This window comes from Drosophila ananassae, chromosome 2L (genome assembly GCF_017639315.1).
Source record: "Drosophila ananassae strain 14024-0371.13 chromosome 2L, ASM1763931v2, whole genome shotgun sequence".
Lineage (NCBI taxonomy): Eukaryota > Metazoa > Arthropoda > Insecta > Diptera > Drosophilidae > Drosophila > Drosophila ananassae.
The window spans coordinates 20102462-20120645 of record NC_057927.1 but is presented as its reverse complement, the minus strand read 5'-3'; the positions used below and the strand labels follow the sequence as shown (position 1 = coordinate 20120645).

Below are 18184 nucleotides of genomic sequence, written 5' to 3'. Positions count from 1 at the left end.
ATAGGTAACGATATTTATTGATATTTCGATATGGTGACAACCACAACATGTTGTCCATCTGTACGCGGAAGAGCTAAACGCACCAAATTACCTGTTTTGGTTTAGTTTTCAATCTAATAGCTCCTGGGTAGCGGACCCAGTCAGTTGATCCGATCCGATCAGAGTGCTAATCGTACAGCAATATCCCCAAAAACAACCAGCTTCGAGCAGAGGGTGCGCGCAACATCAATAACAACAAAGAGACCAAGTGTTCGTTTCAACAAATTTGTTAGTTAAACAAAATAGAAATCGAAATTGGAATTGGTCGCGAATAGTCGCGAAGTTGGCGAACGAAAGTGCCGCAATTAGTGGTTATATAAATGTAAATCAAACAGACCGCCGCGAACCCAATAATATGTGGATTTGTTTGCGAAAAGTGCACAAATCGAAGAGAACTAGCACCCACTCGAGGCTGTGATTGGCAATTGGCCGAATCTAGTTGGTTGTTTCCAAGAGAAGACGCGCCGCGCCGATAAGCGCCCATACCAGTCGCCCGGAGCCAACTCATTACCATTTCTTTTGTGGACACTTTGGCGTGTGACACCCATTAGCCACGACCCCCTGCCCAGCCGATCCTCCTCTCCCGAGAGTTTCTTCGAAAAGAAAGGTTAGTAATACATTGTAGTAAGTGATAGTAGTACATGTGGCCCAGCTTAGTGGCTGCGGTTTGGCCCTTATCACTAACAACCAGACTCCCCAAATTCCAACATTCCAATTGGAATGCCTCTCGGACTACGATCTACTTACTGCAAGCACCCACCGACCGTATGGGTTTGGTTAGCCGCCCGCCAGTTATGCAATTGGGCTCCCTGCCCAATCTTATCACAATGTCTGGCAGAACGTCGGCGTCCGCTGTGAGTTCTTGGCCCTGCAGCGGAAACATATGTTGGACAACTTTCTCTTTTCCTTTCCCGCCCGGTCTGCTCTTGAAAGCAAAACAGCCACTTGAGTACTTGAGTTACTCAAAGAAGTTACAAAATAAATTTGTATTTATTGAAAACATTTGGTGTTTTATTAATAGAATTACAATTTATTTTAGAACTATCATCTGTTACTATGAGGATTAAAAGGCGGCTAAGTCTTTGGTCGGAAAGAAAGTAATCGAAAGTAGCATTGGCTGGCATTTCTTACCAAAAAAATGTGATGGGCAACATCTGGCTGCGACAGATACGCACAGTCACACTCAGATACAGATACAGATACAGATATCTGTCAGATACCGATACGGATGCTCTATAAAAAAAGGCTGAACGGTATTACGGTTATGTGAAGAGCGGCAATTTCAAAAATCCAAAAACAAATTCCGAAACAAACGCCATCAGATGACGACTTCATCTCCGGTCTGTGGGTCCGCCTCGTCGTCTCCCCTCGACAGGCGGCATCTGGCTATTAAAAGCAAAAGTGAAAAATGCCACACAGTCTCCGCCGCTGAAGTAACAAAAAATTGAAAACAAAAAAAATATATAAAAAAAAAGACACCGCAACGAGTGCAGCAGCAGCTTTGCCAAGTGCATTGCCGCTTCCTACTTTTTTGTTGCACTTTGGTTGGCTTTTTTTATTGTTGCTGTGGCTGGTTGGCTGACTGGCGATCGTTATGTGGCAAGCCAAGTAGAAATATTATTCAATTACAAGCCAATCCAGTTGCCCCAGGCCTCCGCGTCAATGCGTTCGTCTTGGGAGTTGCGAAAGAGTTTCCAGATACTTACCATATCCACTAAAATATATATATATTTAAAAAAGAAAAAGAAACAGCTCTGGTCACGAGACTAGCTCATTAAATATTTAAATTATATATTTCACGGAAACTTTAGTTTTTCCTCAAAAATTATGATTTATTTAACAGACTTTTAGTTAAGATACTTTTTAAGCTAAAATCTGTCAGTAACCTTGTTCTTTTTTTGAGATACTCTGTTGCTGACCGCCATAGTGCCAGCACTGATCGAATTCGGCTTGGAATGGGTATTGGAATTCCATTGACGGCAATTTCATAACTTTTGCTCTCACCGCTGGCCGCTGGCCGCTGGCTTTGCCCAACTTCGGTTCGGTTCGAGTTCGTTTTTTAAACAAATTTATTTTCATTTATCGCCGGGTCGCTTCTTCTTTGGCTTTATGGCTTGCCATGGCATTTTTTTCTCTCTCTTTTTTTATATTTTCTCTTTATATGTGTAGCAACAATAGGCAGAAAAAAAAAAAGTGGTTTCAATGTAAACTTTCTCCTGCCCGACCGACCACCTGCCCGATCGGAGAGCGCCGCGCGACTTACGCGCGATTTAAACCGCACGCATGCGCAGCTTATTTTCTCTCCCACTTTGCCACTCTGCCGGCTAAGCTCCCCCCTCTTCAGGTTGGCAACAGAAATTGGTCATGTGCCGCGCAGAGTACGTGTGTGTGTCCATATGTCTGTCTAAGATTGCGCGATTATCAGAGGCAGAGGGGCAGAGCCAGAGCCAGAGCCAGAGTCAGAGTCAGAGTCGCATGCAAAACGCGTGCTATGTTGGGGCTGCAATTTCGTCATCATCATTGGCGCAAAAAAGCATACCATTATTGTTATTTCTGGTAAATTACACTGACAAATCGGCAAGCCATGAGAGTCTCTATCCATTCCACCCACACCTAAACACATTTCTGGCTTTCTGGAATTGAGAGCATGACTTTGGAAATCGCTTGAATCGAAATTCACCTTCGGGGGCTATAGCGATTGCAAAGCCATCACATTGCATTGATGGCAACACATTTCCGCCGCTTTAGGCCAACTTCCAGCGAAGGCCAGATGCGAACCCTTTGTTACCCAGGCTGGGCTGTCATAAAAAAAAATATAAAAAAAATGGCCCGATAAAATCGATGTTCAATCGGCTTGAATTAGTCCAGGGGCATCTAGTGGAGGAGGAGGAGGCTTAGGCTGCGTCGTAAACTCACTTTATAATGCAAATAGGCTCGACTCGGAGCGCACAAATGCAAACATTGCCATCAAATGCAAACACAAATAAGCCAGCAGCCAACAGCCAACAGCCAGCATCATAACCGGCACACACTTCTGGCATAAACATATCAAAGTTGATGTTTATTGGGCCCGCATTGCCGTCTGCCGAAGGCAAACAGTTCAAAGAAGTTGCAGCATCGCAGACTCCTCTTCATGACTGATTTAATTATCTCTAAAATAGATATATCTCTAAAATAATTGAGTTTAAAATATCTGCAATCTATTTAGATCTAAGCAGAGCTTGTTTCGAGAATCGCCCATCAATCATCAAAGATTTGATGGCTAATTTATGGAAATATTATTAGCCATCAACTCTCAAAGAGGAAGAAGCCACCAAAGCTGGCTTTTGCATAACAACTCTTTCTTTTTTTGTCGAGCTGTTGTTGTAAAATGAGGTCGCCTCACCAAAGACCTGGCATGGCCTGGCCGAAAGAAGAAAAACCTGTCAACGTTTTCATGTTCAGGGTTCAGCAGTGCCAACAAGTAAACCGTTGCAATTGCCACTGGATTTCCAAGCCAGCTGCATTTGGCATGGCATGGCATGGCATGGCATGGGGAGGCATCAGTTTTCGAATTTCGGTTTCTTGTATTTTTGTCTTTTTTTGGCTCGAAAAGTCAACCCGTTTGGCCAGGCACGTAGGTAAGACACGCCGAAGCGAGCAATTGGCACTTGGACAATCGCAGTTGACCGCCTTGAATGCTGATGGCTTTTAATGGCCACCGAGTGGCCAGTTTAGTAGTCCAGAGAGTGGCATAATCACATTACCAGCCCGGCCAAGTTCGGGGCGGATGCAAGTGCAGTAGAGCCTGCTACGAAGAGAACTACATCTTATTTAGTTTATTTATTAAGTTTAAACTTTAAACCTATTTCCATTTAGTAATGAAACTATTTTTGGATAGACTTTTCTCCAGGTGCTATCTTGGTTGGGTTGTTTATGTCGTGATTTTTATTACCAACACCACCCGAGCCATGGCTAGGCCTAGGCATAGACCTGGGCATAGGCCTGCCCGTGTTTATTTACGACGGACAAACAATCTTTAGACAACAACGACAACACGGCAGTGCAACAAATATTTGAACAATGCAGAAGCTAGACTGCCGAGGGCCGAGCACTTGCATAATTATATCAAACCTGGCAGCTTATTCTATGCTCGTCTCTTGTTTAAAAGACCTCTCCAGCCGACAAATATTGCACAAAAGCCAATGGCAGCCAGTTCGGTCTGTGAAGTCGGGGAAGACAGTGGATGACCCTCGCACTAGGTATATAATCAAACTTCAAAGTCAAACCAATATTATTGGCTATTGGCGAGGTCTTAGCCGGCGCAGAGCGGCACGAGCAGGAAAAATATTTATGCCGCGATTTAATTAATTCCCATAATGCCGGGAGTGGGAGTGGGATATTGAAAGCAACAAGGCCGGAGCAGGAGAAGGAGGAGGAGGACGCTCCTATGCCGACGGATACAACTCAGATAAGGTTGTGAAACAAACATGTTGGCTTCGGAGCACTGCCACCTGCCATTAATCAGATTATAAATGGTTTATCGAAGGGAGGGCAGCAGGACCTGGGTATTAATGATGTGTGCTTAGTGAAATTAAAACAAGATTTGCCTTCTTTTCGAGAGATTGCAAGTTAAGAGGCCATAAACTGAAGATATGACTGATCTATTCCATCTGTCGTTCGCCGTCAGTGGCAGTTCGGTGGAAATAATCGTAATTTGTGAAAAATGAATCACTCAAAAGCCTAAGTGGAAAACATTTCACATTAATCAGGGGGATTTCAGCAGCGTTGAATTAGTTGAAAATTAATTTGGGCAATAATCGGAGGAAGATAAAGAGCCTTTCAAACCGATAAGGAACAAGAACTCCTTTCATGCAGAACGACCCGCATGGAGGTCCTCCAAACCGACAGACACACGCATTCGAATCAATTTCTGTTCAAGGCAGCAGGAGCCATCAGGATGTGTGGGAAGCGGCTGACTTGTGGGAAATGATGGGGAAATGAGCTCGAAGAGGCTCTCCATCCCTCCCTGCCAGCCAGCCAGCTTGTAATCCATGAAGCCGTGTAATATGACTGTGATTGGAAATTGAAATTGCATCCGGCAGACATCAGTGGAGCGGCGATAAAAACGCCTTCTCCCTTTCTGCTCTGCCACCGGAGGTCTGAAGGCTGAATTAAAATTCAAATTTGCAACAAGCTGCCAGGAGTGGCGAGGCAGCCAACCAGGTTGGTCGCTTTACTGCCGCTTATGTTGCAGATGACAGGCTCTGATTCGGATAAGGCTAATGATGATGTGTGTGCAGTCGAAGAATTATAATGATGTGGGTGCCACAGTGGCAAGATGGCACGGTGGCAGCGATTAGAATTGCCGGGCTGGCTTGTTGGTTTTGGCCAAATGGCAAACCGAGCATGAAGGCAGCTTTACTTAGCGTGATTGCGAATCGTCGTAGACTTTGTAAATAATACGGAGGATGCTCCGACTATGCGTTGGCAAACAAATAACAAATAACAAAACCTTGGCCACAACATCGCCTATGGCGGTGCATTTCAATTATGGTTTATTTAATAATAGCTTTGATTGCTTAATTTGTTAACAAAGGCTTAGTCAGAGCCATGTTAATGGGCAATTAACCGGATCGCGGCGGCAAGCTCCGCCGCCAATTAGCTGGCACCGAAATACTTAATGCTATTTATAATGTATGCAACACATTTATAACAAAATGTAATGCCATGGAGCTCCGGCATGCACGTGCCGACACCGAAAATGTCGATTAACAAGCCACGAAAGATGCCAGCACGCAAATGAGATGGAGCTGAATGGGTTGGCTGGCTGGGGGGATTGGACAAGATCTCTGTTTTCATGGAGAAACGGCAGACAAGCTGGCTATTAGCATACATTGAATATGAAATAGATTTCCAACGCATTGACTTCCACAGCAGCGTACTCTCAGTTGTGACTCGAGGAGGCTGAGAATTATTTTAAGACTAAGGACAAATGCCTGCCTGCATTTGTTTACAATTAATTGGCTAAATTGTGGGTTGAAACAATGGTGGGAGAACGTAATCCCCATCAAGGAGTTTTCATTTTCTTGCTTCTAAAGGTAAAATCTACTTAATTTATTCATAGCAATTCCATTTCCATTCCCAATCCCCATTCCCACTTCCATTCCAGCTTCAATGAGATTTGTGAAGAAAGCGCCCATTAAATTCTGCCACTTGAGATTTCTAATCAATCCCCAAAAGTCTCAAAAGTTTCAATCAACGTTGCCCATAAAATTCCCCCAAAAAAAAAGAAACTTTCTATTTCATTGCGAACGGTTTCGGTGTCGTTGTCGGTTCCGGTTTTTCCCTCTGACAGTTTTTTGTTATTTGATTGCTCTTTGAATCTTTGAATCGGTTAACGGCTTTGTGGTCAACAGCGATGGCCAAACAGCCAAGTGGGTCAATGTCAAGCGCTCCACGAGGATGGCCCGATGCTGGAGCACCTGATTATCGATGGATGTTGGCACACATCACTCGGAGGCATCATCAAAAATTTTTAAATCAAAAAAAAAATAGCCAGCATCTTCTCTGATGCGATTCATTTTTAAATTAAAATCCTACATCTTGAAAAACTTTTTCTTGTTTGTAACTTTTGTTGGAAAAAATCTTTTGATGTGCAAAGTCTGTGGGTTTGGTTTTTAAACTTTTTTTTTTTGTATTTTTGGGAGCTTCTTTCGGGGCCCGCCCTGGCTGCATACAAATTAGCAGCATTCGCAGTTTTTTTGGTAGAAAGTAAGACTGTTTTTTCTCTTCTTGTCTGGTCGTTTTATTAATTTATTTATTTGTGCTCCAAACGACAACTTTTACTTTTTGTTTGGCAACTTGTAAATTACACAAAATCGAGGGGAAAAAGCAAACAAAACTGCTTCAGATTTATTTATTTTCTCTCTGCCCGAAAAGTTGAATTCAAAATCCAGTCTTATCGTTTGCGTTTCATGGCAAGTGTTTGTAATTACCAGCGACTTGATTTGGCTTTTAGAGTATCCATAAAGAGGGGCAAGAACTGATTAGAATTTGGCATTTGCAGATGGCAGATAACCATGCGTTTAATATCAAAGTCTCATCTATATATATCGCACTATTTGCAGGCAAATCTATAATATCTGATAGTATGATAGTACCTCCATTGTGGGACATAACCTTGTGGACTATCTAATCGCCGCAAATAGGGCCACTTTCGACAACACTTGCCCATCAATCCCGCTTAACCCACTTTGCGTTCGTCCCTTTCCCTTTCCCAGTTACTCTATCAATATTGCAACAGAAAAAGGCCACCAGCTATCGTTCTAATTAGTTGTCCTCAATCCCACGCAAATTTTTGATTTAAAGAGGAACTTTTCTTTGGATGAGTCACTTGCTCTCCGTCTTCGCTAGCCTCCATTAGCACGGCAATCAAGTTCTTTTCCAAAAAGAAGTAGAGCAAGTGGCCCCATGAGTCATGCTAGATTATTGCAGTCTAGACTCTATACTCTAGACAAGTTAAGTAGATTTGCGAAGAAGCAACCATGTTGTAAGACACTCATCCGGTTCTGCAGGCCATGCTTCGGGTTTTGAAAAGTAAAATAGATGCAAGTACTTCTTCATAAAAATATAAACAAATAACTTAAGCCATAAAAGGATGGTGGAGCTCCTAAAACATTTAATTAATGCATGGCCACGTAGGGAGAGGAACCTCTTCCTGAAATCCTCCACAACTTCGGGGATGAAACCATCCGCCTGGACATTCGCGGACTTCCGAAAGAGCAACCTGCTGTGCTGTTTCGCCTTAAATTCGTTTCCCTAAACCCCATAAATCACACTGTCTCCGATTGTTTAACTTGAGCTATAATTTGGCACATTTATATTTCGTTTCTTTGGCCTCATTGCCTAAACAAAATGGAATATGGAATAAACCATACCAACTGTGGCCATTAAATGCTCAGCACTTGGGCCAGAGTCTCTCATAAACAAATGTGACTGACGCGAATCATCGGCCGCCTGGTCTGCTGCTCTATTGAATGCTGTGGGAAAGTACAATATTTATTTATTTTGATGAATACCTATAGGAATACTGTATACATACACCTGAAATTTCGTAAATCAAAGTCCAATCTTTTGCTTATATCGTGAAATGTGAGGAGAGCATAACAAACCATCCTAAATCAGAGGCGTTAATTGCAATAATTTGATTGCGCAGCCATCAAAAATAGGGAAAATATTTTCCAAATTCCATAATAATAATAATGCAGAATACGTGTTTCTTGGCGCAAAAACAATTGTAGCGAACTTGTCAGGGAAAACTATAACACTTTCCACTTTTCCGGTCGAGAAGAAAAATTGGATTTTAATCCAAAGAGAGGTCGATTGAATCAACTCGATCGTGGTTTGTTGTGATTTATATCTTAGCAACGTTGTGCTAATTCCCGTGTGCTAATTGGCAGCACAAATTGTGCAAAAAACAATACCGAATTACCGAATTATATGGAAAATCACCGTGGCCATAAATAAAAGCGTGTGTGTACCAAAGATTCCAGGAAAACCCATCGCACCCACACCCCACTCCCAGACGCAGACCGATGATGACGCATGAGGAGATCTCTTCTGGCCCGACTGACAATTGGTCGCACCCATTCGGGCATACATAACATATTAATTGAGAAAAAGGGGGACTGCCGGCCGGGCGGCAGTTCAATTTGGGGAATGGAAATGCAAATGCTGCACGCGTAGCTCGATGTTTTCGCGGAATTTGGTTTTTAAGGGGAACCCGGAATCCCCCCCGACACTCAACTGGGGACAACAAACAATGGCAATTGGGGCTTGCCCTGTCGATTTCCCAAGAAGTACAAAGAGGACACTTCGGAGTATCCGGGTGTAATGTATATCCCCAGTGGTAATTATAAACAATTATGCCACTTAAGAACTTAAGATTTAAGAACTTCGGGATGAAATGAGTAACAAGACATCTAAAGGTTTTATTTTGAAAGATTTTAAAATAAATTTCCGATTATAATACAAGAAATAGTAAAGTTTCAGCATATTTTAATCATTTTGGAGGGTACATCTTTCTTTCAAGAGACTTAGGAACTTAAGATTCAAGAACTTTGAGATGAAATGAGAAACAAGACATGTTCCAGTTTCATATTAAATGATTTTAAAATAAAGTTAAGATTATAATACAAAATATAAATAAGTTTCAGAACATTTGAACCATTTTGAAGGGTATATCTTGAAGAGTCTCCAAGTACTTTGGTTTCTTTTGGATGTATTGACTTTGGGTATCTGCCGCTTCTTTGTTGAGTTGGGCTCCGTGTTTGACTAAGTCTCTTTCCGTATAAACATATACATAAAGTACGTATAGTATGTACATACTATGGTATGTACTGGCATGTATACTTGTATTTATTTTAGTTGTTATTCCCCAAGACTCAAGACCCAGCCTCCCACAGCCAACCCCCTACCTTAGCCCTTTGTTTTTGTGTTTGGCCATAAGGTTGAGGTCGGCCGCAACATCCGTTCGGCGAGTGCTTTCAAATGTAAACGAAAAAAAGTATGCAAAACAATGCAGCCACAGTTCACACACAAACACACACACACTTCCCTGCCTTTGGAGCGGAGCATTTGTTGCCAAATGAAAAGGTCTTAACCCGTCGCACCGCCCCATTATTGGCCTTCCGGCCTAGCCCCGCCGAAAGGGGACTTCCTCCCATAGCGTAGCACTTCTCTCCAGATTTTAGTTTCAGTTTAGTTTCACCTTTTTCCTGCCCAGTCCATGCTATATTTAAACATTTCGCCATTCAACAGATATTAGCAGCGGCAGGCGCCCTCGTTATTCTGCCACTTCGCTTCGGGCCTCACAACAACACTTTCAAAATAAACATTTGAATGAAAATGAAAATGAAAAATGTATCTAATTTTTTGTTGTTCATGGATTTGGCAACACGGAGAAGGAGCCGGAGCTGCACTCTATTTATAATCCATAGCTCCATTGCTCGGCAAGATCAGAGGTGGTGGCTCCCATTTACTTCGCACCGATTTGATGGACTTTTAATAGCAAACAACCGCAACTGGGACAACACAAGAGTGACTTCAGTAGTCATCAGATCAATTGTATTCAATGAGTTTAAGGGAAAACCCGGAAATTGAAGAAAATTACAAGCTAGAAAAATAAGGAAATGGTCCAGAAACCAGACCATCTTGGGTCGAAAAAGTTATCTAGAAAGTCAGAGACGTCATACTCCCCAAGTGAAAATCAACAAAATCCGAAACATGTCAGGCATTTGACAATATTTGTTTATTTTATTCATTTTACAAGTACGTGCTTCACAAGTTGGAGCCACAATTCTGTGAAATTGGCGCTTAGTGGGAATCCAAAACGGAATTTCCATTCGCCCAAGTAAGCAAAATAAACGAGGATGGCGAGTGGGCGAAGATCATCACTTCATAAGCGATTTATGCACTTTGCTAGCTCATTTTCTCCAGAAAATGATCTTGATCTAGTCCCCAGTCATAGCCACAGGCACAGGCCCAGCCCTGGCCTTTGGAGGAGCTCCCCCAGCCATCCAGTGTTTGCCATAAAACATCCATCTGCCGAAAATAACAACTAAGGCAATTGCGCGCCCATTCGCAGGCCTTCCATTTCAGCCACATCCAAATGGGTAAAAGGAACATTAATTTCTTCTTGTTTTGAATATTGAAGGAGATTGTTTATGTTTCGCTCTTTTGACGATCGCGCCTCAGTTCAGTTCCTCATAAAATAGAGTTTATTGGGTTGGAGTTCCAGTGGCATGGCAGCGGAAAATTAAGGCTCTAAGAGGCCTTTTTTCTGGTAATTGATATTGTCAGTTCCGTTCCCGCAACTTTCAATTGGAAATGGAATGTTATTCTCAAATGGAATGTGTCTTGCGGGGGGGACTATTCCCAAGAATCCTTTCCAGAAAACTAACTACACTGGGGAGTAGTATTCCCATAAACATTTAAAAGGATGCCAACTCCTTGAGTGCTGGAATGGTTTATGGCCCCAAAGGCTTCGGATTACAAGAGGACTCAGTCCACCACTTTGATACTGGCACTCCAGCACTCGTACTCGTAAATCCCCCGGAATCTGACGTCGCGCCAAAGTGGCATTTGATTTATTTAACATATATATTTGTTAGGTTTTTTTTACTGGGCTCTTTTTTTTCTACAACAAAATGGAAAACATTGTTTATGGACACCAGATAGAGGCGAACAAATGGTGCGCCGGCGCAGCTAAAAGGCGGGACTGTTTTTGAATATTTATGGCGCGTTGTCTATCTAACTGGGAGGCGGCAGTAGCGGCACCAGGATGGATGAGCTGGATGGGTATACTTTGGAGTATGTAGTTTTTATGCCGGGCACGTGGTGGGCGAGCGATCGTCAAGCGAGATTGGTGGCCAGGAGAGCGTCCGCTGGTCGGCCCGTCTGACCGATGGCTTAATTAAACCCGGCTCGGAGTTGAAGTCGAGCATCAGCCGTAAGTATGCGGAACTTGCGGGCCGGCTTAAGCCATCAATCATGGATTTGCATTGCCCCGAAAAGGGGGTGGGGCCGAAAAGTTGCGTGGCCAGAGTAGTTACCGATGCCGGAGCTCAAGGACGGGAGCTGGCCGCAAATCCGCTTAGTTCAGTAACTTGTTCCTCGGCGAGAATTCCTTTTCTGGCCTCGTTATCGCTCGGAGGGCCCTGCGAATGTGTCAACGGTTAAATCGATATGTTCTCACCCTACAGTCCCCTCATTGCCCTTCCCTTTTGTCCCTCCCTCCTGGCAGAGTTGACTGGCCTGGCCGGGGCATCCTGGGCTTGATTGTCCTTGGCTATTCGATAGCAGGAAATAAGAAAAATAATAATAAACAAGCTCGTGTGTGTTGCATTAACTGACAAGCGGATTTCCCCATTTCATTTCTGTTTCTATAGCCAGCCAAGATTGGCCAGATCTGGACGGGAATCGGACCCATCGCAGTCATGATTGGACGTTTGTTTCGCGCCCACGGCGAGTTCTGCGCCTCCCATCCCTGGGAGGTAATCGTGGCCCTCCTCACCATCACGGCCTGCATGCTGACGGTGGACAAGAACAACACCCTGGATGCGAGCAGCAATGGCTTGGGCACAGCTTCCGCCGCCGCAGCAGCCGGAGCTGCCACGGCAGCAGGTGCTAGTGGTGCCAGCATTCCGCCCCCGGTTGTGGGCGGTGGATCAGCCACATCCAGCCGGCACAGGCCCTGCCACGGCTGGAGCCAATCCTGCGATGGTCTGGAAGCGGAATACAATGCCGCCGATGTCATCCTGATGACCATTGTCCGCTGCACCGCCGTGCTCTACTGCTACTACCAGTTCTGCAGCCTCCACCGGATGGGCTCCAAATATGTACTAGGTGAGTGTTCCTCCTCCTCATCCTCTGACAAGATTACATCACTGCGCCAGATTCGGTGTGGGGCACGTGTGTTGACCCAAGTGGTTAGAATGCTGGGCTGGCATTGCTTGTCTCCGCCCCGAACTATTTTTGGGGGGCAGAAAAAAAAAGTACACACACAAAATCCACACAAGACTGGAATGTTTGGTCAAGTTTTTAGAGGTGGGGCAGCAGGTAGTCCGCCCAGCTCCCTGGCATTTCTCACGTGCGCTCTAAACGATTCGACCTCCGCCGGCAGACGCGTCTCATCATCATCATCATCTCACGGTTGGTTCCCTTCTCCATTTCAGGCATAGCCGGCCTCTTCACGGTCTTCTCCAGCTTCATTTTTACGACGGCCATCATCAAGTTCCTGGGCAGCGACATCTCGGACCTCAAGTGAGTACGATTCCCATGATTTATGATCTTTTTGGCGCGGATTTTGGCCCGGGCAGTGCCTGGTACTACCAGCTATGGCAATTCATAAGATGTAGTCTCCATGAACGGCCTTTAATATTAACAATTGCCCGTTCGCATAAACACTGTTTGCTGGCTGGTGTTGTGGGGCAGTGTGCTAATTTGATTTACAATCAAATTCTCTTTCTATAAACTTTCAGGGACGCCCTGTTCTTCCTGCTGCTGGTCATCGACCTCTCCAACTCCGGCCGCCTCGCCCAGCTAGCACTGTCGGGTAGCAACCAAGCCGAGGTCACCCAGAACATCGCCCGGGGTCTGGAGCTCCTCGGCCCGGCCATATCCCTGGACACGATTGTGGAGGTACTGCTGGTGGGTGTGGGCACTCTGTCGGGTGTCCAGCGCCTGGAGGTGCTCTGCATGTTTGCCGTGCTCTCAGTTTTGGTCAACTATGTGGTCTTCATGACCTTCTACCCCGCCTGCCTGTCGCTCATCTTCGATCTGTCTCGCTCCGGCGTGGACATGTCCGTCGTCCGGGAGAAGGCCAAGGGCTCACTTTTGCTGAAATCCCTCACCGAGGAGGAGCAAAAGGCCAATCCGGTGCTGCAGCGGGTCAAGCTCATAATGACCACCGGACTGATGGCCGTCCACATCTACAGCCGAGTGGCCTTCTCCGGTAGTGATTACGATTCCGTGGACAAGACCCTCACGCCCACACTCAGCCTGAATGTGAGCAATAACCGGACGGAGTCGGGAGAGATTACGGATATTATCATCAAGTAAGTTATAGGAGAATATTTACTTATATTTTTTATATTTTTGAAATGTGCTATAGGTTAGTTTTATTTTCTATTAATAGCTTTTGCTTAAAATCCAGAAACTTAAAAACAAACATAAAGTTACAATCTGAAACTAAATCCACGTAACACCATCTGGGTCGGGAAATAGTTACAAAAAGCTAATAAAACTCTTATGAAAGCAAAAATTTAATTAAACGAAAAGTTACAGAATACATACTTAATTTTTAAGCCATTTTTTAATAGCTATCGAAAGTGTTATTTTTTACAAGATCTATATAAAGATCCACTATATATATTTCTGATTAATTGCTCTCCAATAACGAAGACTATTCTGCTCTTCCAGATGGCTGACCATGAGCGCCGATCACATCGTCATCTCAATTGTCCTCATTGCCCTGGTGATCAAGTTCATATGCTTCGACAATCGCGATCCCCTGACGGATCAGATGCGCCAGTCCGGAACTGTGGCCATTGCGGCCAAGGCCTCGCAAACAACGCCCCTTGAGGAGCAGGACATCGTGGACGAACCCAAAACGCAAGAGCATCAGCAGTCGGAGATTGCTCGAACTCCAGCCCGGACACCACTCTTCACCATTGAAGAGCAGAGTTCGGCGAATGCTTCCACCCAGACGGAACTCCTTCCCCTCCGCCAGCGACTTGTCCTGCCCGTGCGTCCACCCCGCCCGCTGCAAGAGTGCCTGGAGATCCTCAACTCCACGGAGGACGGCAGTGGACCAGCTGCCTTGAGTGATGAGGAGATCGTGGCCATTGTCCACGCCGGTGGACCCCACTGCCCGCTCTACAAGATCGAGTCGGTGCTCGACGACCCAGAGAGAGGAGTACGCATCCGCCGGCAGATAATCGCCGGACGTGCCAAGATGCCGGTGGAGCGCCTAGGGGTCTTGCCCTATGAGCACTTCGACTACCGAAAGGTTCTCAACGCCTGCTGCGAAAACGTGCTCGGCTACGTGCCCATTCCGGTGGGCTATGCCGGCCCCCTGCTCCTGGACGGAGAGACCTACTACGTGCCTATGGCCACCACGGAGGGTGCTCTGGTGGCCTCAACGAACCGTGGCTGCAAGGCGCTGTCAGTTCGCGGTGTTCGCTCCGTGGTGGAGGACGTGGGCATGACCCGGGCGCCCTGTGTCAGATTCCCCAGCGTGGCCCGAGCCGCAGAGGCGAAGGCGTGGATCGAGAACGAGACAAACTACCAGCAAGTGAAGACGGAATTCGACTCCACATCCCGGTTCGGTCGCCTGAAGGAATGCCACATTGCCATGGACGGACCACAGCTGTATATCCGATTCGTGGCAACCACCGGCGATGCCATGGGAATGAACATGGTATCCAAGGGAGCTGAAATGGCGCTGCGAAGGATTAAGCGCCAGTTCCCCGATATGCAGATCATTTCGCTCAGCGGAAACTTCTGCTGCGATAAGAAGCCGGCGGCCATCAACTGGATCAAGGGACGAGGCAAGCGGGTGGTCACCGAGTGCACCATTTCGGCGGCGACGCTGCGATCCGTGCTGAAGACTGATGCCAAGACACTGGTCGAATGCAACAAGCTGAAGAACATGGGCGGCAGCGCCATGGCCGGCAGCATTGGTGGCAACAATGCCCACGCAGCGAACATGGTAACGGCTGTCTTCCTGGCCACTGGACAGGATCCCGCCCAGAATGTTACCTCCAGCAACTGCTCCACGGCCATGGAGTGCTGGGTGGAGAACAACGACGACCTCTATATGACCTGCACAATGCCCTCCCTGGAAGTGGGCACCGTGGGCGGTGGCACGGGATTGCCGGGCCAGAGTGCCTGTCTGGAAATGCTCGGCGTCCGAGGAGCGCACGCCACCCGGCCGGGAGACAATGCCAAAAAGCTGGCGCAGATCGTGTGCGCCACAGTCATGGCGGGTGAACTGAGTCTGATGGCAGCGCTGGTCAATAGCGATCTAGTCAAGAGTCACATGCGGCACAATAGGTGAGTGTTCAGCGGTTAGGACATCCATAGTCCAATAACTAACGAATGCCTTTACTTGACAGGTCCTCCATTGCTGTGAGTGGTGCCAACAATCCCCTGAACGTGACCGTGTCCAGCTGCAGCACCATTAGCTAAGATCGGGCGTCGTCGAGGCCGTCAACCGCCTTCATCCCTTTTGTATATAGATCCTGTAACCAGGCAGGCCAGGTGTTGCAACTGATTTACTTAGGCGTTACCTTGTAGTTGAATGTTTTACAAATTGCTTGATAAATAACTTGATTGGCCAGGCCAAGGAACAGAACAGAACAAAACAGAAATGAACTGCTGTGTCCTCCCCCATGAGCAAAGGATGGGCGGCACTTGATTATCTCTCCACAGTTACTGCTACTTCCACTTAGATTGTATGTACGTTCGTCGCAACGATCACATTCTTTTTTTTTCTACTGAATACTGGACGAAATCCGAGACTGGAGCGAACCAGGGCTCCAGGATTCAGTCAATATATAGCTATGATGACCAGGACTAGTGCAAGCGATGTAAGCGACTTGTAAAAAGTATTTCCTAAGCGAAAAGTAGTACATAGGGTTTGTATAGTAACTAAATTAAAACATTTAATTAGGGCGATTACGATATCGATATCTTAACTTCTGTTTTCGTTTGTTAACAAAAATTATAAACACAAAACGTAATGGATAAATGTCTTTTGTAGACGCTGCTCACGGGTTTACAAATCAGCACTTCATTTATTTTACTTTTAATAATGATAATTATTAATAAATTATTATAATTAATTTATAATAATTCACGGCTCGTTTTAATCATTATTGGTTGGTTGGTTTGTTGTGTGTGTGGGATTTTCAAGTAAGAATCATAATATATAAAAAAAAACAAGAGCAAGCGGCGGTTAATTCTGATCCAGGGACTCCTTGGCCTCGGCTTCGGCATTGGCGTCCACCTCCTCATTGCCCTCCTCTCCCTGTCCAATCCTAGGCACTTGAACATCGGCACTGCTGTCTGGCTGAACAAGTGCTTTCTTGGGGCTCGGCTCGTTGCTGTCCGCCTCAGCGGCAATAGTTCTCGACGGCCCTGGCCCAGGCCCAGGCCCAGCACCTGTAGCACCCTCCTCATCCTCATCGTCGTGGGTCGTCGACTCTGGCTGCAGGCTGGCGGATGAATCGGAGCCTACACCGTTTTTCGTCTCTTCCACGGAGCACTCCTCGGGATGCGAAATCTTACGCTGCGCAATCCGCTCACTGAGGGCCTTGTGCAGCTGGGCTATGTCTGCCGGACGGCCCATCGCCAGAAAGATCTTTACGGCACCCGAATTATCGATGGCTGTGAGTCGAAGGGACTTCTGACTGGCTCGCTCCGCCACCATGGCAGCCCAGACTTTTGTGTTGAGCAGCAGGCGCAGATTGCCGGATGTGCGAAAGACAACGCGCGAGTTACCGCGTCCGTTCTTGGAATCGTTAAGGCGCAGGCTTCCTCGGCCGCGCTCCTCCCAGTTGCTGTTTACAAAGGCAAATAGCTTGCAGCTAACGTCGACGATGTTGCTCTCATCCTCCTCGCCGGTGAAGGTCTCCACTTCCTCGTACTTTCGTTTCTGGGCGCGACTCTCCTCGTATTCGCGGGCCACATCGTTCAGGCTCTTGGCCTCAGCAGACTCTTTATTATTGTTGCTGCTGTTGCAGCTGGAGGATGAGGCAGCGGCCTCGCTGGAATCTGTGGTCTGTGCGGCGTTCTGGATGACACTTGAAAATAGGGAAACGGAGGAGGAAGACGAGGATGCGGCTGCCTCAGCCTCCTTCGGCGGCTCAATGGTGGCCTGCTCCGGAAGTGGAGCCACCACGCGCTCATGTACGTTTTGGCCAAAAACATAGCCACTGCTCTGTACGTGGGGCATGTTAGTCTTAGCTGCCCCAAACATGCTGGAACGTTCAATGCCGTTGCTTCGCAACTTGGTCAGCGGATCCGGCCGCTCGTCGACCTCCTCTTCCTTATCTTTATCGCCTGCTTTTTCGCTGGAAGACTCGGCCACCGGGGCCGGATCCTCTTCCTCATCCTCGTCCTTGGCTTCCCGCAGAAATGGATTGTTCTGCAGGCCATCGTCCTCTGGCTTTTCACCATGGCGGGTCGGCGATGTGGAGCTGTTGTTGGAGCCGCTACTATTAGCCAGGACAGCCGGACGAAGAACGGCGCCGCCCAGTCGTGAGGCCTTCAACGTGAAGCCACCTCGGAAACAGTTACTTTCGACTGACGCTTCTGACAAGCAAAAAAAAAAAACAAGATTCTGTTTTAAGAGGCAGCCGAAACTAGAACTCCGTTTCTTGGTTATTTTAAAGCTACAACCTTTCATCGGTTGTATGTGAAGTACTTACCATTATTTTCAGACATCGCAAAGAAGTGGAGGTTGTTATCTGCAATTTGTAAATATAAATTGCCAAATCTTTTCCCGAAAAGAGCGTTCTCTGCAAAGGCTAAGCCAGTGTGGGTAAATTCTACCGCGACTATCGCTGCACTATCGCCGCTGCCGATAGTCTCGCGCGCC

The 18184-nt window shown here is 46.4% G+C and overlaps 2 protein-coding genes across 3 annotated transcripts; one reads left to right on the top strand and one right to left on the bottom strand.

The window, feature by feature from the left end:
- Nucleotides 1–7: 7 nt before the first annotated feature.
- LOC6499055 (3-hydroxy-3-methylglutaryl-coenzyme A reductase) lies at nucleotides 8–16434 on the top strand. 2 transcript variants are annotated; one of them, XM_014910396.3, is made up of 6 exons: nucleotides 8–646; nucleotides 11970–12426; nucleotides 12756–12843; nucleotides 13062–13637; nucleotides 14002–15636; nucleotides 15699–16434. In XM_014910396.3, exons 2-6 carry the CDS (start codon nucleotides 12018–12020, stop codon nucleotides 15769–15771), a joined length of 2781 nt encoding a protein of 926 aa, XP_014765882.1. In that variant the 5' UTR covers nucleotides 8–646; nucleotides 11970–12017; the 3' UTR covers nucleotides 15772–16434. The 2 variants fall into 2 exon arrangements, with proteins under 2 accessions (XP_014765882.1, XP_001955400.1); XM_001955364.4 differs by lacking the exon at nucleotides 8–646 and adding an exon at nucleotides 10285–10432.
- LOC6501514 (ran-binding protein 3) lies at nucleotides 16323–18156 on the bottom strand. The gene is made up of 2 exons (XM_001955363.4): nucleotides 18015–18156; nucleotides 16323–17898 (listed from the first exon to the last, which is right to left on the bottom strand). The coding sequence occupies exons 1-2, from the start codon at nucleotides 18028–18030 to the stop codon at nucleotides 16541–16543; spliced, it is 1374 nt and encodes a 457-aa protein (XP_001955399.3). The 5' UTR covers nucleotides 18031–18156; the 3' UTR covers nucleotides 16323–16540.
- Nucleotides 18157–18184: the final 28 nt, after the last annotated feature.